Source organism: Emydura macquarii, unplaced genomic scaffold (assembly GCF_026122565.2).
Source record: "Emydura macquarii macquarii isolate MOO-44397 ecotype Brisbane River unplaced genomic scaffold, CSIRO-AGI_Emac_v2 contig_1230, whole genome shotgun sequence".
Classification (NCBI taxonomy): domain Eukaryota; kingdom Metazoa; phylum Chordata; order Testudines; family Chelidae; genus Emydura; species Emydura macquarii.
In genome coordinates, this window is record NW_027131367.1 from 5,468,363 (window position 1) to 5,489,433 (window position 21,071).

The 21,071-nt window shown below is 50.6% G+C and overlaps 1 protein-coding gene across 1 annotated transcript in view; it reads left to right on the forward strand.

The window, feature by feature from the left end:
• The first annotated feature begins 3,830 nt into the window (after positions 1–3,830).
• Positions 3,831–21,071, forward strand: part of FAM20A (FAM20A golgi associated secretory pathway pseudokinase) — a 36,077-nt gene continuing 18,836 nt past the window's right edge. The window contains exons 1-3 of the mRNA XM_067547307.1: positions 3,831–4,165; positions 19,214–19,398; positions 20,396–20,446. Coding sequence (XP_067403408.1) covers positions 3,831–4,165; positions 19,214–19,398; positions 20,396–20,446 — 571 coding nt within the window. The remainder of the gene's footprint in view (positions 4,166–19,213; positions 19,399–20,395; positions 20,447–21,071) is intronic.

Genomic DNA, 21,071 nt, shown 5'->3' on the forward strand with positions numbered 1-21,071 from the left:
AAAGGGAAAACAGGACATTGCGTGGGGCTAGCCCTCTCCTTCCCTCTCTCCCTCCCCCCACGCATGGCAGGCCTGAGCTGCTCACCCGAGCCCTGCCCCCACCTTCCTTGCATGGGCTGGCATCACTGCCCCTCTGCTTGCCTCCTACCTCCCCTCTGCCCCGCACAGGGTTGGCTTTGTTGCTCGCTCAAGCCCTGCTGCCCTCTGTCCAAGCTCTGCCTCTCCCTCGCGCGGTTGTGGCCTCACCCCTTGCCCCCCTGCACGTTCCTCCACAACCCCAATTTTGTCAAAAGTGGACATTTTGCAAACGGGACAAATGTCCACTTTTGCCAAAAAAATAAAAGGTCAGGACAGCCGGGAGAGGGCTTAAAAAAGGGGCTGTCCTGGCCAAAAGGGGACATAGGGTCACTCTATTCCCTTTTAATTTGTCCAGAGTTAGAGAAGTCTCCATCACGTACCCCTTCCCCTACCATAGACTGGCCTTACGATCTAGGAAAAATAAATTAAGATCTTCTACGCCACTGCCAAGTTCTCTCTCCTTTGATACACCGAGGGCCTGATCCAAAGCGCACTAGAAGTCAGCGAGCCTCTCCATTGGCTTCAGTAAGCTTTGGAGCAGCAGACCCTAAATCAGCAGATTCGAAAGCAGGGCCCCCCTCTCAATCAATCACTCTTCAAGTGTTAATTTAGCGTGACAAGGAACAGGTGCCTGGGCGGCAGCAGTGACTGACACCCTTTAAAATATAGATGAAAACCAGCGATTGTGCCTGTGGTTACCTAGAGCCAAATCTGGTTTAGATCAGAAGTGAAACCACCTTTCATGCTTTCATCTAAGTCCCAAGGAGGCCCAGGTCTGCTGCACGCTCAGGCCCAGCTCGTGGTCTCAGTGTAAGAGAACCAGCATGGTGCCAGATCGCACACAGGTTGTTTTGTCAGTACCGCTAGTTTGCACAGCCCTCACCAGCACTATGGTTCGCGCTAGCCGTCTCTTGCCTTCGTAAGAACTAATTATTTCATAAGGACTCATTTCACCCAGAGTTGGTGCCCTTGATTTTCAATAGTCTTCAAAATATACATATGGAAATTCCTGACGAAAACGCTGAGTTCTAGAAAAAAGCTCTGGTCATCACCAAACGTTAAAACAAATCCTTTTCAAATAACTCCAGACTCTTTAGGTCATGAATAAAAGGGGGAAAAGAGGATCTCTTCTCTGGAAAGAGTGTAAAATGGCCCAGCTATCCAAAGAGCAAGAGAATGGCGGAGAAATGGAAACTGTTGGTGTGGAATGTTAATTTCAGGTATGCCTGTTTCCAAGGCAGAAAGCGCTCTGTGCTGCACAGGGTGGTTGTATGTCTCCCCACAGCATGCTGAACGACAGATCGGCCTCCGTGTTCTGGCAACCGTATGAATGGTTCACGTCTGATGGAGTAGTTAGGAAATCCGGGTGTCAGGATTAAATCAGGGCACATGTCTATAAGGATAAATCTTCTCAGAAGCTTAGAAGGAAAAAATAGAAAGGACCAGAATTTCCTGTACTGCCTGCATACAAATAAAGGGTGTTTTTATTTGGATAAAAGGGATGGGAGGCATGGGACTGCATTTTCATTCCACGTACAGCGTGTGGGTGTATTCTGATAGCTGTTATAAATCCACAGTAAGCCCCTCAAAGTCAGCGGAGTTACACTAGTGTCACTGAGATCAGAATCTGGCCCACTCCTTTTGAGTTTCCAGCCCTCATTTGGTGACACACCACCTGAGGGGCGCAGCTCAGGGACTGCCGTGCAGGTGAGGCAAAGGGCTAAAGCCACCTTTGCACACTCTGAATTCCTATCCCAGGCACAACTTAGAGCAGTCAGTGGGTTACTCTAAATTACACCAGCCTTGAATGGCTGCCTATGGACCACTTTTCTAGCCCAGAACAGCCAGAACATCTATCTGGGACAACAGATGCAGGCAGTGTAAGGTTGCCCTGTGAGATGTACATTGGTGGAGTCTCCATTCCCCCTCCCCACAGTTGGTAGATTTCACCTGGGTTTGGATAGCATATAGGGCTAGGATGCAGCCCAGAATCGGGGCTTTCAGGTTCAAACAGAGGCATGGAAAATCTGACATAAGAATTCCTGCAGGGTGGAGTAGAGCCGTTCTTCTGCACCCGCTTTTCAATACATTCTCCCCCCTCTAAATGGCAGAGTAGGGGTTAGAAATCATGGTCCAGATTCTCAAGTGGTAACTCCATTGCTAGCCATTTCTACCACCTGTGAATCAGGCCAATGCACACATTACACAAAAATCCCTTAGCTTTGTGAAAAACAAAACTTACGTCCGTTTGTCTGCTAAAAAATATCGTTTTCTTTTCACCCTTTCTGCTGTTAATTTTTTGTTCCTTCAGCCGGAACAGTGAAACTAGCTCAGCCTTGTCCCGCTCCCTTTTGTTTATAGTCCGTTCCTAGTCTATTTCACTGCCTTGGACTCATGCTTAAATACAGTGCTTCTCAACCAGGGCCATTCTGGGGTCACTAGGGCCTGGGGTTCCAGCAGGGACCCTGGCTCCCCCTTCTCCTTTAGCATTATGAGGAAGGGCCCAGCCTCTGTTTTAGTCGATTGCTGCACTGCTTGGCTTCTACAGGCTGCAGAGGAAAAGTTAAATGGGAACAAGAAATTGTTTTGTTTATTGAAAGGCTTGAATTTAGATTTATAGCAAAATCCTTGAAATAACCCCAAACCTACATTCTGAGCTGCAGCTACTTCCCAGGTCCAATTCTCATTGGGATCATTGCTTCTGCCTACCTAAATTCCACCTGCATTTTCAGCTGGATGCAGTGACTCTGATTCCCTGACCCGACCTAGTCATGGGTAAGGACTGGACCCAAACAACAGTCCCTATTCAGGGATACACCTGATTACCTTTCAGCACCTCTTGCAGCCCCATTGAAACAAGTCCCCTTAAATAAGGGGTTGTGCTTTTCTGAATCAGGGCCAAAATCAGGAGTCAGTAGGATGAAGCCAGTGGAATTCTAGCCTCTCCAAGCCCCATTTCGTACCCCTGCAGCCCTCTGCATGGGCAGATTTCCCTGATGTCCATAGCTCTGCAGGGAGAGAAGAATCCATCCCAGCATTTCTCCTCACTGCCTGGCTGTGCACGGTTAGGCCCTAAGCAGCTGCCACCTCGCGCCTCAGCGGTGGCTGCCTGTTGGTGGTAGGTGAAATGATTCCTATACCCTGCAGGGCACATAACACCCCTGGGAAATTCGGGACACAAGAGCGTAGAGTGGAAATGGCCCGGTGAGCTGTGGCTGGAGCAGGACGTCCAGGAGCCAGCGTAGTTCGCTCCAGCCCGGCGTGAATCCCTTGGCACCTCGGGGAGGGGGGGGGGGTAAAAGACAAGCGCTGTAGGGATGCCGGCGCCTCCTCCGGTATGAACCCGGGCCAGCAGACGGGGGCCCGTCCCTCTGCCCCCGGAGCTCAGGGCTTGACCCACAGCCCGCTCCAGGCGGGGCTGGGGGGCTGTGTGTGCAGGGGGGGGGGCTGGCGGGTGTCCGGGGCTGGCCGGAGGGGGTGGGTGAGCGCCTAATACCTCCCCCTGGAGCCGAGCCACAGGCGCTCTGGGCACCGCTGCCCGGGAGAGGCGCGCGGGCGGTTCGGCAGCGGGCTGGGCTGGTGTGAACGGGAGTCACTCCCCGCTCCGCGCCGCGCCGGGCGCTCACCTGCCGCCGCCGCCGCCGCCAGCCCGCAGCCTCCAGCCACCCCGCGGCGGGGCTGCCCGGCCCCCGGCTCCGCTGCCCCCCGGGCTCCCTCTCGCCGGCTGCCCCCGGCTGCCCCCCGCGCCGGCCATGCCGTGGCTCCGCCGGGACCGGCTGCTCGTCCTGCTGCTGCTCGGCGCGCTGCTCAGCGCCGATCTCTACTTCCACCTCTGGCCCGAAGTGCGGCGGCAGCTGGCCGGGGCCGAGCCGGGCTGCCCCTGCGGCCGGCCGCCTCGGCCCGCCCTGCCCGCTCCGCCGGCGGCTCCTCCGGCCGGGGCCGGCTCCAGGCTGCGGCGGCTCTTCGCTCACCCGCTCTATCGCGCCCGGGAGCCGCCGCCGCCGCCGCCGCGGGGGCCCGAGGAGACGCTGCTCGGCGGGCGGGAGGCGCTGCGCTACTACGGCAGGAAGGTGGCCCGCTGGAACAGGTGCGTCCCGCCCCGCCCCGCCCCGCCCCGCCGGGGGCTTCCTCGGTCCAGCCGGGCGGGGGGGGGGACACCCCTGTCCCGGGGGACAGGCTCCTACCCCCGCCCCACAACCCCCGGGGGGGGGGCCCACGCCACAGCCCCGGGTGCCCATGCCCGCTTCCTTCCCACCGCCCCAGTGCCGGGCTTCTCCTCCCGCCCCAGCCCCAGCCCCGCTGGGTCCCCTCCCGCCGGCCCGGCTCCCAGCCTCCCTGCTGGATGCCCACCTTCCCCCCCCCCCTGCCCTGGGCGCGGTGCCGGCCTCCCGGTGGGGATCTGCTTCGCTCTCCGCTTGGTCTCTGCCGGCTTCTCAGCCCCTGCCGCCCTGTCCCCCCCCTCCCCCCGGGACTCTCTGCGGGATGCTCCATCTTCACCGGAGCCCCAGGCTCGCCTTCCTCTCGGGCACAGCCCCCCCTCTGAGCAGTGTGGGGGGGGGGGGATGGAGAGCTGCCCCCCCCCCCCCGCCCCATTACACAGCTGGCCCAGCTGCTCTCTGTCATGCCGGGCTGGTTTCCTGGAGGACCGGTCTCTAAGTTTGCTAGGGTGGCACGGACGAGGGTTTCTTTTCTCCCGGCAGCCTGTGAGATCGTCTCTCTGAGTGGCTCGTCTCTAACTTCTCTGGTCTGATCTCCTGAGGCCAAAGACAGGGTTGGCCCAGGCCCGTTTGGGCAGGCGGGTGACGGCCCAGTGCTGTCCGTGGTGAGCCCGGCGGGGCTGAGTCTGCTAGACAAGTTAACTCCTTTTCAGGGCTCTCGAGTCAGAGGGTTGGATGTGGTCGGTGCTGCCTATGGCCCCAAGGTCTGCAATGGCCCCTGATCACAGGTTGTCAGTGGGGGAACTGATCCTGGGATCTTCAGCACCAAAAGCACAGTCTCACACCCCTGCTGGATGCGCTGGCTGAGCCCTGGGAGGGGGCACTGTTGCTATATGCCCACCACAACACTCACAACCAGCAGGGAGTGTGGGAGGGAAGTGAGTGCCCGGGCTTCTAGCATTCTCCCACAGAGCAGGAGCTGTGGAGAGAGGTTCCAGGGCAGGACCAAGGGGTCAGGATGCACAGACAATCCAGGATGGAGGAGGGACCGGGAGATGGCCCTAGATGTCCATCAGTTGCTATATTTTGCAGTTGTCGATGCCTATCCAAGCCTGTCGATGCAATTTCTAAACACTGGACTGGCTTGTGCCCCCGTGGGTCTGCGCACAGATCTCCTCCTGCTTGGGCAGGGTGGGTGGGAATGGCATCTCTCTCCTGTCCCCGTGCCAGGGGGAATCTGTGGGGGAGATAAAGCTCCAGTCTGTATTACCTGCCTCTGACTCCCCTCTGTGGCTGCCACGGCCGTGACAGGGCAGCCCAGCCAGCGGCAATGCAGCTTCTGCTCTTGCAGGGGAGACAGTGGAGCAGCAGCTGGCCCAGCAGGCTGACTCCCGCTGCCCTATGGAAAGGCATTCCCGTCTCACAGATTCCTGAGATCCATGAGGTTGCGGGGAGGAGAGCCTCCAAATTTACATTTGCCCTCCAGTAAAGGAGAGGGCTGAAGGAAAACTCCCCCAACTCCTGCCCGTGGTTAGTCCCTGGGTGGGAGGGGTGATCTGGCCCATTCCGGTGGCCTCTCGACATACATGGGCTGGAGGAGATGAATATCATCATCATCATCATCATCACCCCTGTTTTGCAGATGGCATTGCTGAAGCACAGCAATGAGCTCATTTCCCCATTGACTCTGGGTGCTCCAGGCCTTTGAAAAGCAAGTGGTACATAACTTGCCCAAGGTCAGATGGGCCAGAAGTCTGTGGCGAAGCAGGGAATGTGACTCAGATTTCCTGACTTGCAGAAGAGCTTCCCCACCCTCCTAGCCCAGCAGCAGTCCCGTATAGCTGCAGTCACTAAATCTCATCCTTAAAAAAAGCAGGACAATTAAGTTCCGATCTGTGCTTGAAACACAAACGATTCTGGCTGGGACTGAGCCTGGTGCTATGAATGCCCGTTGATTTCTCTGGGGCAGAGTGTATGGAGGCGGGATCTGGATGTGGCAATGAAAATAAATAATTGACTCTTTAAAAAAAAAAAACCAGTCACTGTACAAAAAAAGTGAAGCCTGTGTCAGAGGGAGGCTGTGTCCACAGTGCGCTGAGACGATAACCTTTGTAAATGCAGCAGTTGTGCTTGGTTCGCTACTTACCTGCAGCCTTTGAACCGCCCTGGCACTTTTTCTACTTGACTTTTCTACAGGACAAATGTTGGCACTGCAGCCAAAATCATCAGCACCAGCCTGCCTGCGTAGCTATTTTGAGCACACGCTCGGAATGGTGCAGTTTACGTGTCACAATTTCGTAATTTTCTTTTTTTTTTTTAACATGAAATGATCTTGGATCCAGAAGATCAATGGGCGTTTGTGTGACCTTGGTCTGGATCAGCACTGTAAACTCACTCCTCGATAGCCACTGGGACGTGACAAGAGAGATCAACAACCCTCTCACTTACTATAAGGGCCCGATCCTGCTGTCCCACTAGCCTCAAAGGCAACAGTCCCATTGACTTGAGTGGGAGTGGAGCCCAAGTGCATTGTTATAACAATAGTCACAGCCGCAGAGAGCAAACGTATGAATGCTTGTAGCACTCGTAGCGAGTAACAGAGAGCTGCTCCTTTTGCCCTTCAGAGTCATCGTTTAAACAGCATCAGATAAAAATAACAGGATGTTACACTAACTTGACTCCAGAGATTAATATGGAAAACAAAATTAAATGGTGCTTGAGCAGAAGCCTAACTGTGTGATGAGACTGCTCCCACGGTGCCTTCTCCCTAAGGATCTCAAAGCACTTCAGGGACTTTAGTTAACAAAGCCTCCCGCTCCGCTTTGATAGTCATTCTGCTCAGTTTACACACAGGCAAACTGAGGCAGCAAGTGGCCAAATCAATGGCAGAGCAGGGAACAAGACCTTCCTGAGACGCAGTCCCCCTGCTCTAACCATTAGACCACATTCCCTCCCTAGAAGATGCTCTGGGCCCAATTCCAGCCCCAGTGGGTGCAAGTCCCATGGACGTGACTAGAAGGAGTGCCTTCATATGCCAGGGCTGAATTTGTCCCTTTGTCCTTGCGTGGCACATTCGCCTGTACTAGTGCCACTTGCCATGGTATATGACAACACACCTTTTATCTCCTGCTGTGTTCCTCCATGCTAGACTCCGGGTCCCTGCTCAGAAGACTGAGGAAGCTACCTCTTCGTTATCGCTGCAGCCCAACCATTTTCCAGTGCCCCCCAGTTTTTCTGGACCATTGGAAGCTACTGCTCTCCCCCGCCACCCACCCATTTGCTGTCACAGCAAGAAATCCTGGCCCTGAGTCCCTCGCTGGAAACAAATTGCAGCAAAGCATCTGGGCAGGCTTTCAGAAGAGACTGTTGTGCAGAAAGGCAGGCAGCAGTCTGTGAGTACAGCAGCTTTGTGAGGAGGAAGAGAGGAAAGAGGGGGTGTGGACAGGAAGCGTGAGGAGTTGGGAAAGGAGAAAGTACGGGGTGGGAGGCAAGTGAGAGCACTCAGCGTGAGGAGAGCTGGTCAGGAATTCTCCGACAAACCATTTTTACCTCGGAAAATGCTGATTTATCGACACCAAAACTGCTCCCGGGAAAGGGTCGGATTTGCTAAAACTTCCAATCTGGAACATTCCTGGAGGGAAAAGTTTTGAAATGGTGAAAATGTCCTGGTTGGACATTGTCTAAATGAAATGTTTTGTTTTCCTGTTCAAAACGACCTTTCAGTTTGAAATTTTAGTTTATTTATACTAAAAAAAAAAAGGTTAAAAAATTCTGAAAGGTCAGAATTGCAACATAATGCTTCGATTGGCCCAATGGGATTTTTTTTTTTCAGACTATCAGTTTATGAAAAATTGTGCGATTTCAATTTTGGGGCCTGCTTCAGGACGAGAAAAAAATTTCAAAATCTCTCCATGGGACAGGAAACCAGTTTCTGGCCAAGGCTAGAGGGAGACCTGATATTTTGGAGAACTCCAGTCAGATGGCTTAAATGGAAACCACTCAGCTGGGCAATGAAACTAGGTCATAGATGTTCCTTAGAGAGATGCAGCTTATTCTATGTCATGCTACACAGTCCTGAGTAAGATGTTCAGATCAAAGCTGATCACATGAGAAACGGGGTCAATTGCCTTTAGCTAACACTCTGTGAATGGTTATCTTCATCACAAAACCAACACCCAGTTCAGCTTAATTAACAGTTCCTGTGCTGGAGATACACAGGATCAGAAGCTGCTCTTTCCTGAGCTGCTCGTAATTCATGCTTGCTCTCTAATTCATACCCAAGATAAACTATCAGACCTGCTCCTGGGTCTCACTTTAAAAGTAAAAGCATAAACCCATGCAATCGTTTTTTAAAAGTCTTCACACACTACTACATAGATCCTAGCAAGAATGTAAGAATGGCCATACTGAGTCAGATTAATGGTCCAGCTAGCCTAGCATCCTGTCTTCTGACAGTGGCCAATACCAGGTGCTTCAGCGGTAATGAAAAGAACAGGTAATCATCAGGTGATCCATCCTTTCACCCATTCCCAGCCTCTGGCAAACAGCAATCCCTGCCTATCCTGGCTAATAACCATTGATGGACCTATCCTCCATGAACTTTACTAGTTCTTTTTTTGAACCCCATCATAGTCTTGGCCTTCACAACGTCTTCTGGCAAGGAGTTCCGCAAGTTGACTGTGAAGACTGTGCAGTAGTTGTGAAGCAGTCAATACGCACATGCTTTGTCCAGTCTAACATCTTTATGCTCTTTTATATTTAATCACGTAAAGCACTGAAAAGTACAGATCGTGCAAAACTATAAACACTGAACACATGTCCCTGCCTCAGTTTCCTCACCACTCTCTGAGCTGGACTCTGAGTCCCTTGGATTGTCCAGAGTTCTCAGGGCCACCTGGGATCAGGAATATGGGCTGGGCCCTCCTGTCCCATCATGCTGAGTGACCTCTCCCTCCTGGACTAGAGAATATGGACCCCCAAGTTAGCAGATCAGCCTCTACCCTTTTAAAATCTTCACCTCCCCTACCCTCCCGTGTCAGATGACACCCTTGCCAGCCTCCCCCCATGAACACAAATGCCTCTCAAGTGACTTTGTTGCCAAGGTGACTTCGCTCCTGCTAAACCAGTTCTTCTGGACAGGGACCAGTCCTTTGTCAAGAGTGATCAGATTGCCAACAAGGAGGTACTTCAGAGCCAACTCCTCTCTATTGTTATTCTTTTGCCACCAGCCTTTTGGCATTTTCACGCCAACCTGGCGGCAAACAGCCCATGGGGAAGGAAAAGGCGGCCCATTCACAATGGAGTTTGCAGCCTGACCCAGACACAGAGGGTTCAGCCCCTCACGTACGTGTCCTCAGTTGTACAGTGGTATGCCCAAGCCATCACAGTACATCAACCGGTCTGTCGTCATTAAGCATTCCTGGGCCGGAGGTTAGCTTTCGAAAAGCATTTTTCTATCTGAACGGGGCCAAGGTCACACCCACAGCATGATCATGTATAGTCCAGCCTTTGAGTCATGTCAACGAGTGGAGAATCTGAGTGCTCATCTGGGCTTTGCTCCCTTTGGCCAGCGCACGTGGCTTGCAGACATAGGGTAAGATTTCTCCGAAAGTGCCTACACACATTGTGGAGCCTTAGTCCCATTTTCAAAAGTGATTTAGGCACTTTGGTCCTGAGGTCCCATTAATTTTCATTAAGGCTCAGATCCTCTGAGTTATTTAAGCACCCCACACCTGTTGATTCAATGGGAGTTAGGCACCTAAATGCCTTTCAGGACATGGGCTTAAGTGCCTAACAGTGAGATCACAGAGGTGCCTGAATAGGTTAGACACCTAACTCCCATTGACAATCCATGGCAGTTAGACCCCTAATGCATTTAGGCACGTTTGACAATCCCACTAAGTCGCTTCTGACAAAGGGATTAGGATCCTAAATCACTTAAACTCGGATTTTTAGTTTTTTTTAATGTATTTTTATTGTTTTTATATAAAATATAAACACATAACAAAACATATATAAATACATGCACAAGCCGGAAATACTGTATAAATACAAGCATTCCGTGTTCATGATTTGTAAAACCTGGGCAGAAAACCCGAAGCAAACAAAACCGAAACCTGTAGAAGCCATGCTGGGCATCAAGTGTTAAAGTGACTGAATAGAGACATACATGAGCACATAGGTTCGGAGTTTTAAAGGTATTAATGTGGGTACTTAGGTTCAATGTTGCAGCACCTAAGTGCACTGTGGGAACTTTCAACAGAACCAGCTCACGTAGCTGATTTGCTACATCACCAAGAAAAGCCCATAACGCTGAAGGCTGGCTGTTTGCAACAACACTCCCATTATTCTGCTGCCTCCTTACCTGGGGGACAGCCCCTGCTATTGGTAACCAGTCTATATCTACCCGTTTCACTTTGCAGCTTATTTTGTTTGCGGTGAAGAAATGATTGTCGTTTGCCTTTTGTTATGATGTTTATTTATTACCCAGCCTGGAGCGAATCGTGCTGCCCAGGCAGTCACTTGTCCTTGTTTGACTTAGCTTTGTGGCTTGTTCTTTTTGGGGGAGAGTGTATTGATTATTCCTCAGTCACTTTGAAATAAAATATATGAGTCTCATAAACATGGCAAGCATTCTGGGACCGTGCTCAGGCTGAATTAACTCCTAACCGCCTCCCTCAGGGGCACTAAATGGCAAATGGAATATATATTTAGGTTTAGCCCACGGAGTTTCTGGGAAGGGCTTTTTATACGCGGCTTGCTCTGTCCGCTGATTCTGTAATGCAACCGCGGGAGAGCATTTTATCCATTTGGTTTATGTCCCAGCTAGGAAGTTGGCTCATCCCAAACATTGATTAACCTCTGGCCCAGCCTCGGTAGGTGGTGTCACAGGAGCGCTGTCTCTAAAAGAGATACATCTGTAGAGCTGAAGTTAGTTAATGGAAAAAAATCTCATCTGCTAGCACACAGGAATAGGCAGCACTGCCTGTAAGTTAGTGAGTTCGATAAAGTCGTCGTTATGCTCTGCAAATGGGTTCCGTTCTGCAGTGCCTGGCCGGTGGGCGATGCCAGCATTCGCCAAGGGTCACCTTGTATGCTCAGTGCCGCAGTTGTGCTATCCAGAAACCTCCAAACTCTCATCATCAGCGGCCTTGTGACCATTGGCAGGAGACAGGGAAGGTGCAAGCCCTATATTATCATCAACCAGCTCCCGAAGCAGCATGGCAAGTCCCGGCACCCATCCAAGTGGCTCTTCATGCCCTGACTTAACGCTTCCTCTTGATGCAACTCTTCTGAAGCGCTGGGCCGAGGGGTCTGGGGCTATTCACGTTTACTGTGCACTGGTGCAACGTGTCTTCAGCAGATGTCTGCAATGGTGCAGTGCAGTTACGACCCCAGTGTAGACAGGCCCTTTGCAAACCGGAATACCTGAAAGACTGATCATGAGCACCTGTCAAATGTCTCAAGGAGAGCTCCAGTAGCTTCTATACTGTGCCCCCTCCAAGGAAGACTTGTTAATCCTGGACGCTAATGATGACCTGACGCAAACTGAAAACTGAAATTGTGTGTATAGCATGAAATGAACTGAATTTAATCTCAGGCCAAATAATGCCAGGGCACCTGAACTAACTGGGTCTTTCATTCGTTCATATTTAATTCAATCAAAAACTATTGTCTAAATGTGTGTGAAGCTGATACAGGATTTTAAGAATCTCCACCGGTTGCTCCCTAACGCCAGTCCAACTTGCTACAGAGCGCATGGGGCTTTTTGAGTCCATCGTATGCCAGATGTCCCTTTGAGAAACTCAGAGCTGACTCCTGCTCCAGGTTATATGCACAACCCACGTGCTGCGCGTGGGCAGGCTGGAGGGGATCAGTACGGTGATAATGTTATTGGGAGATACCCACCCATATAAGATGGCGTGTGGTCCCAAGAATTTACCAGGCCAAGCCAGACCATTGATAGTCCAGCATACCCAACTCCTCAGGGCCAGGTGGAAAACACCAACCTCTCTGCACATCGCCACATCATCAATATCCAGCTGTGGCACCCTAGCAAATTATATAATAACAGTTAAGGGCTGGGGCGGCTCCTAGGGTCCCTAGGCATCTGGCAAGGAGTTTCTCATCCTTAATTGCCACACCCTTTGGCGACAGCTGCAGGTCAGATCAGCCTAGCTGAGGTCTTCAGGTGTCATCCAGTCCGACCACACAGCAGCCTGGGTGCTGCTGGGCACTGGGGGGGCTGTGTCCCGATTTCCAGGTGTGGATCAGTGAGTGCAGATCCACATACAGCAAGAGCCTCTCCCACAGCCTGTCTTTTGTTCCACGGGTTTGAAAACTGCCGACTCAGGCATGCGGCCGCCATTTCTTTGATGCTTTTAATTTTGTTTACGTGGGGGATCCAGAAAAATAAAGCGCCATGTCAGAGGCAACTTGCTTTTCATCTTTTGTGTTGCCCAACAGTGTGTGTTTTGTTAAGGGCCTTGGATTAACTTGGCTCTTTCCACTTCCAAATGGTTTGGTTCCAGCCAGTCCCCTTCTCTGTTAATGAACCACTTGTTATCAGCCGCAGGCTCCTGTTTTCTTTCACTGATACATATCCTGGCACTTCAATGCAAACTGGGCTGGGAAGGCTGCTTGCCCTTTATCAGGAGTGTGTATGCTATCCATTGCTCTGCTGTTGTTAATGAAAAGCCAATGCTTTCTCCTCCAAAAAGGATTTGGTGAATGGCCCTCCAGATGAGCCACTTAATTTCACGGCAGTGTAGCAAAGATGGGCCCGAAGCTGAAACTGTTGCAAACATTTGCAAAATGCTAATACAAGGTAGGGAGCCCCAAGTTCTGCTACAGAACCCAGGAGTTCTGCTCAGCTCCACTTACCAAGGAGGGTCCAGCTTCTAGTCTTTGTCTTTTATAACATTGCATCAACGCAGTGCTCTCAAAATTGCTTCATAGAGTCATCATGTGTAGGCCAGAAATAATGAGAAAGCTGAGATTGTCACGGTCACATACAGCGCTACATTAACACTTTTCCTATACATGTCGCCCCTTCCTTTTTGTTTGGGTTAAGACTAGCTTTAAAGCAGCAAATCAGTGCAGGTCATTTCTGACTCTACACCATGCAGATCCCAGGGCACATGGCTACGCGTGACTGCTTGCTTTGCTCTCCTCTCAGAAGGTCTCGCCATGCTCTGCTATACCAGTGGCGTTTGGTGAGGCTGTCTCCGTTTCTGTTGCTGTTGGAACACGTTTTCTTTGGGCTCCTCTGTTTTACCAGCCCACCCAACAGCCTCTGTTACATCTGATTCCAGCTGCCTGCACAGTTACCAAAGGGCCACATGGGCAACCTTCCTTTGGCACCCTCCCACCAGGCAATCCAAAGCCAAGCTCTTGCTTTTCCTTCAGATCATCTCATTCCAGGGCCAGATCCCCGGCGGGTTTCATGAGCCATGAAGTCAGGGCAGCTATACAGATTGACACCAGCTCAGGATCTGGGCCTGTCGCTCCAACTGCGTGTGACTAACCTGCCTTTCTGAAAAAGAAACCATCTCACTGGCACATAGTTTCTCCTGGGGAGATCTTGTGTGGCATAATCTCCTCTGGTGGCAACCCTTCCAGACAAGATGCAGCAGAAATATCTGCCATAAGGCTGCTACAGCTTCAGGTATAAGATGTGATGAATACCACTTGCATAATTTTTCCAGCATATGAGCACGTATTCATCTCCATCTTTTGGCCTCTTCCTGGGATTACACAGTGCCAGAACAGACTGAATCACACACACTTCAGTGTTATTATTCACTTGACTTAGAAATAGACGCTATTAATACTTCTCTGTTATAGGGGGTGTTTCAGTGGAGGGCTTTGAAAGACTGTACTAAAGTCTTTCAGCTTCCCAACACCCCTGCAAAGTCGGACTGATTACCCCCATTTTACAGAGGGGGAAGTCGAGGCACAAATTGAACAAATTGCTAATGGAGTTTAGAGTTCAGATATGCGGCGATGGAGGAGAGTCTAAAACCCTAAGATTAGATGGAATGACAGAGCAAATCAGTAACAAAGGTAGAAATAGAAGGCAGGCATCCAAGCTAATAGTCCCTTGTATGTTCTTACCCTCTTTTGCCAAACACTTGTAGATAAAACACAAACCAAAAACAAAGCCCCATATTCCAGGACTTCTTCCTTTGTCCATTTCCCCAGTGACTCTAGTTAAAGGCTCTAGTGGACTCACACTCCAGAGCCTAGCTGTGGTCAGAGGGAATTTGCTGACCATTTAGGGTTTTTCCAGGGTTTTTCACTGGCCTACTTTTCCCCTTCTCTCCTCACTTGTTTACCGAGCAGAGGTTGGCTTTCCTTCTCCTTCTTGTTTTATGGCCTGGCAGGAATTCCAGTCAACATGTGGAATGCTCATTTTTTCCTGCCGGGCCCAAGGAAAGCAGCGTTTTGGAGCATGCCACGGTGTCATTGGCCTTGCTTCGGAGCATGCTGACCCAGATCAAAAAGTATGGGGCGACTTCCATGGCAGGCTTACGCCGTTGAATGCCCCCGGGATCAATGATTAGCCTAGGCACTGATCTGTAGTCTGCATGGACAAATGCAGTTAAATTACTGGGCAGGTGGCTGTCCTGACAAAGGGCTGTGAGAGAGGAGTATGGGTAAAAACAGAGTACACAGGGGCTGTCTGTGCGTTTTATACCCTTTCTAGGCTCAAGAGGGAAGCTCTTTCCATGAGGAAGGAAGGTGGGCAGCACCCCACAACTCCTCCTGCCCGGTCCCTGCAGAGGGCCCCTACCACGGTCCCGAACCCACACTTTGGGAAGGGGACAAGCCAGAGGAGGCAGACTGGGGTGGGGGCGAGTGGCTGGAACAGAGACATTTTAACTTTGCAGGTGCCTCATCCCCCACAGCAAGCACCCCAAGAGAGGAATCTGTTTAAAGCCAAATGCAGCTGCAGGTTGTACTGACCTCTGAGCAGAATTTCTTCTGTTCTTTGGGATTCCCCTTCAAGGGCTGGTGGGGCGGGAGAGGCCCTAGAGTGAAGTCCTGCTCCCAAGGAATTGAAGGGGGGATCATGAAGGCTCAAAGCCAGTGAAAGGCACAGGCCCTCCCTATAGAGACGTTCATTCTCCAACAGATCCCCTGTGATCTGGGCAGATCTTGAGGGGTTTGTGGGTTCTGGGGAGCAAATGTCCACCTCCTGTCCCTGACAGAGCAATGGGCTGAGAAGACTCCAGGGGAATTCCCTGTGTTTTCCTTCCTTCCTAGCCCCTTGCTGCTGATTTTTGCCCAGGAAGAAGCTATTAACCGTGTAGTGTGGTATTAAACAAGCCTGGCTCGCCGTAGGTCTTTGTGGGATGGCCCAAGCGCCAGCTCGGGTCGGATTTGCTGAACGTTCCTGCCCGTGCGCTTGGCTCAGTAAACGACCCAGACAAATGGAAGGGAAAACCTAGCTGCGCTATTTCTGGGCTGATTGTGATGAGGACGAAGGGTAGGGGAATAGAGGTGAATAACACCCAGGTGGTCAGTGGACAGATACTGGATAAACCCTCGCGCACAGCTCTGGCAGTCCCCCTCCAACAAGCCTGGGTGTCTCCCAGGGTAAACTTCTCGTAGCCGTGCTTTGGTTTTTCATGACACTGAGACTAGGAGCTAGACTAAACCCAGCAAACGCATGTCAGTGATATGAGCTCAGAGTCTCTAACCTGTGTGACAGCTAAGATATTGTCAGTCCTGCAGGCTGCCTTGGGTATAGCAGGAAAGAATTGTAGCGCTGGCCTGTGTGTGTCAGGAGACGGTACCTACTATCACCAGGCAGAACGCCAGGTGACTCCTGTGGGAGACTGGCCTGAGGAGGAACTCTGGGTTGGGACGGAAAGAGGGTTTCAGCACTGTGGTGGAACGGAGGTGATGCTATGTGGACAGGAGAGTCAACCAGCCGCACCCTCGAGTAATTGTCTCTTGCCAGTGTTGGGGTCGCCTCCTGGTTCCCACAAGCCCCAGAACTGCCTTGGTTCTAGCACTAAATGACCATGTAGCCAGCGAGCATGTGAAGGGATGGTGGAGTGTGAATCTCCAAAGTAGGGGGCCTTTGCAGAGCTCACCAGTCTAAGGCAAGGCCAGTCCTCCTCTGACGGTGCAGCCACATCCCGCCAGCGAGGATACATTTTCAATACTACATTTCGAATGACAGTTTTCTGAAAGCCTCATTAAATTTGCTGTTAGTTATAGTGTGTGCCATGAGAACTGAGGCATGCTGCAGCCAGCGCTATAATTCCCTTCTGAGTTGGGGGGGTGGGAAGCAGATGTTTTACGAGATGTTCTGAGAGGCTCAGACTCAACAACGACAAAGAAATGCTATTTAAGTGCCATTTTCTCTTCTTTATGGGGTACTGCCAAAGAACATATGCTCAAGCAAGAGCCAGTCCCTCGTATCCCCTGCGGCAGCTTGTTTTGTGGCTACAACAGCCAGCAAATATCTTCAACCAGAAGTCTGAAAAGATGCTGTTCACAGTCTTGGGTAACTTTTTCCAATTTGCCCCCACTTCCCTTGCATATTCCACCCAGGATTAGTTCTCCGTGCCATGTGCGTGCACCATGAGAATTCAGCCCTCATTGGAGCCCACAAAATTTGAACCACCTTCTTGTTCCACTCTGGCCCATGCTTGGAACAAAATCAGTTAGCTGGGGAGAAGTGTCATCCACCCTCACTCCATCTGATGTTCATATGGGGCAAGGACTATGAAAGTGAAAGGGGGAGGAACGTGGGGAGTGGTGAAACCTCAGTGATCTAGTGGGGTGGAAATATAGACAAGAAAATAAATCTAGCAAAATAAAACACTCTGCTGCATAGAGCTGGTCAGAAAACACCAGTTTAGACTAAATCAAAATTGGTCATGATGGCACGTGATCAATTTCAACAAAATGTCATTTTGAAAAAAAATTGGAAAAGGGTTTAACAAATGTTGAAATGTCCCATTCTGCTATTTTTCAGACCAAACAGCTTTGATTTTTTCATTTGACACAGATTATTGTTTAGCTATTTACTTTAATTTATATTAAAAACAATGTCAATTTTTAGACGTTCCTAAACCAAAAAGAAACGTCTTGAAATGATCAAAATGAAACAGTTCAGTGGACCCCCCCACCACCACCACCCGAACGATTTTTTGTTGTTGCTAGGATTTTCATTCCACAAAAATAATTGAAAGTTAGGCTTTTTGACCCATAGACAAATTTTTCTGACATCCCCAACATTTTCACAAAACCGATAATGTGTTTTCCAACCAACTCTACCACTGCCTACACAATTCTCTCCTGGGGAAAGGATCAGAGACCAAACCATGTGTGACAGATGTTTGTCATGTTGCTTAATCCACTACTGGAATGTACTCAGCTACTACGGTATAAGAAACTGAATAGAACAGAATAGGCCCTTGGCATTTCACTAGCACCATCCATCTGAAGAGCTCAAGCGGCTTTTCAGGCATTAATGAGTTTCCCATTGGGTTTGGCCCTAATGTACACTTTGTTATGACTAGAGGCCTGAGAAACAGTTGCAGGGAAAACCCAAACCATGCGGCATATGGCTTGTTACTTACAAAGCAGTGACTCAGGTTTGCTGACGGTGGTGAATCAGGGCGAGTGACGGCGGGGAATTATGTTGAGCAAGCCTGGGCCAATTTAGGGCTTGGCCCTGAAGGCGTGTGAAACCTGTGGTTCCCCAGGGTTCCCGTCCAACACCAGCTGCTCCTGCTGCTTTGTCTGCGTTTGGCTTTGAGGTTTAGATTTAAAAACACCCCAAAATTCAAAGTAAAACTTTGGACGGGAAAGCGGGCATTGGGGGTGGCCAAGGGAGGCGCAAAAATTCTGCAGATCGTAAGCAAAATACACATTCATGCAGACCCCTGTGCATTGAAAGCATCCAGCCTCACAGAGCTCTGATTCAAACAACTGGCAGGGTCTCCACCACCAACCCAGTCCCAACCACCCAAAGGGGCTGGGGAATGGCAAACTCGCCCCTTTTCAAAACGACTATCTATCGATCTTCTGTACTTGCATGCCGCTCACCCCAGCACTAGCCTGGCCTTACAACACCCCTGTGGGCTAGGGAAGTGCCCATTCGCCTCAGTTTGCCCATTAACATTCAGCAGCTGCAGCTTCTTCCCCTCTGGGCCTTTTCTCTCCTTTGATACGGGTGGTTTCCATTTCACAGACATGAGTAAGACCCTTCTGGGAACTCTCCTTTCCACCCAACCTTCCAACCTCTCCAAGAGTTTCATTCAGCAGACACTCAGAAGAGCCTAGGGCGGCCAGATAGCAAGTGTGAAAAATGGGGACAGAGGAAGTTAATAGTTGTGAATATAAGACAAAGCCCCTAATATCGGGACTTCTGCTCACCAACTGGAGCGTTCAGAGGGCTGGCCCAGCGAATGGCATTGAAAAGTGGGAAGCTATTGTAAAACTCTGCAACCTTCTGCTGTCATCTTGCCCTTCCTCCCCATTTGTCTGTTTATTGTCCTCTCGTGTATTGTCTAAATCCGAGCTGTGTGGGCTGTTAGTTTGCATGGGGCTCCAGCTGGGGTCCCTGCTACTACCCCACTATAACAACAATAATAAGGTAACGAAAATAATAGTTTTGCTCTCGCAGGTTTGGCGCAGAGAACACCAAACTAGGAATAATGACACATCGTTGGGGCATGACTCAGGAGGCCCAGCTTCTGTTGCCAGTTCTGCCACAGACTTGCTGGGCGACCTTTGGCAAAGCTCTCCCTCTGTGCCTCACTTTCTCCACCTGCAAATTCGAGAGCATATCCCTTACCCACGCTTGTAAGACAATTTGCTATCACTGGCTGGAAAGTTCTGTAGGTTAATGGTATTCTCCCAGCTTTTTGAAACCCAGCGTCTCCTTGGGTAGAGTACTAACGATTTACATCCAGCGGCGTGCCCATTTCACCCCATAACCTAATGTTTTTCAGGCGACATAAGCACGACATAGAGGAACTCAACCTAACTTCTCCTGATTCACTGCTGCAGCTTGGGCAAGAAGCAAGCTGGCTCCAGTTCCACCTGGGAATCAATCGCTACGGACTGTATCCCAGATCCAGCCCGGCCATTAACAAACTCCTTCGTGACATGCACGACTTTAGCGCGATCAGTGCCGGTAAGAGTTCCTAGATGCTCACAGACAACAAGAGCAGGGAAAGGCTGCTTGCTTGGGCCCATAATAAAACACATGGGAATTTTTAAAATGAAAAGGCTTTTTGGAAAAGAAGAAATACATAAAAAAATTTCAGGAAAATTTTCAGGCGGGGAGGGTTTTTTTTATTTTTATATTTTTTTATAAAACTCTCTCCAAAACAATATTGAAAACATACCTGACAAATTTAATCATGTTGCCAATATGTTTTTAAGTAGGGAAAAATAGGTTTTCAGTTTATCTACCTGCTCCTAAATGCCTGAAGGTGTGTATGTCTACACTGCAAAAAAAAAAGCCTTGTGACAGCGAGTCTCCGAGCCGAGGTCAGCTGACTTGGGCTCACGCTGCGGAACGAAACTTAGCAGTGCAAAGGTTCAGGCTCAGGCTGGGCTCGGAAACCGGCCAAGGGGAGAGCGACTCGGAGGCCAGGCTCCATACACTCCAGTGTCTACACTGCTAGTTCTGTCCCCTTCACACGAGGCCGGTCAGTTGTTCCCACACCGAGACTTGCTACCAAGGGCGGGGGGTTGGTGTGTAAATGTACCCTACGGCATTTTTGAAAATGGGACAGAGGGTTCTAAATCCCTTAGGCACTTTTGAAAAGGTGAAGCGCAGTTTCGCCAGCCTTTGTCCTGGCTGTGAGATTGACTGTGGGGCATTTGCGGATCGGCTGGGTAGCCACCCAGGCAGGCGGTGTGATCGGCACGTGTCAGGAGTGACTGCTGTGACCGCAGTGGTCTCTGACTCAGCCTCCTCTGAGGGTCGTACTGAGGCAGACACCGGCCTTCTCTGACCTTGCTTCGTTTTGTTTGATTCGTGGGCAGTTGATCAGCTCCAGCAGCACCCATCTCCAGCTGCCTGTATAGGCTTTGGAACGGCAGCGGGTGGGTCAGGAATATTTGCTCGAATGAGTCCAGGTTCAACGTGAACGATTCTCTCGTCGTTTTCCCCTTCCCTGCAGATTACAGTCAGGATGAGAAAGCTTTACTGGGAGCCTGTGACTGCACCCAAAGTAAGTCATGCTTTTGCGTCTTGAACTTCGTTTTACCTCCTTTTACTGGAGAGCTGAGCAAACCTGACACCAGAGTTTTCTGTTTGTACGGAGAGGACTTGTTTTCTGTTAAATACAGTGATTGTCTGAGCAACAATAGCTTTGCATTTTCCTTGAATGCCACACGAACGTTTCCCGGCTCCTTTGGTAATTCCTCAGCCTTTGTGCAAACTGCTGCATTAAAAACGAAAGGTCAAGGTGCAAATCCAGGCCAGGCCAGTTCTGAACCAAAGCTCTTCTCTCTCTGCTGGCTCTTTGGCGGCTGTGTGGAGAGAGCTGGTGGCCTGAGTTCTGGTTCCAGTAGAACTGGGCTCCAGATCACAGCAGCACATGACCACAAGTGGGATTAACTGGTGCCCTTGCCTGTAGCCTCAACAAGAGAGGCCAAGGACTGGGGCTGTGCTCCAAAGCTCACTGAGGGCTTTGGGAGTCATTGCATTGATTTAATGAGCTTTAAGTCGGACCCTGCGTGAGCATGGCCATGCATTAACCTCAGTCCCTAGAGGAAACCCTTCCAGGTTGGAGTTGAGACAACGTCACAGGGCGGCATGGGGGAAGCTCACACTGCCCCATGCCCATGCTGTAC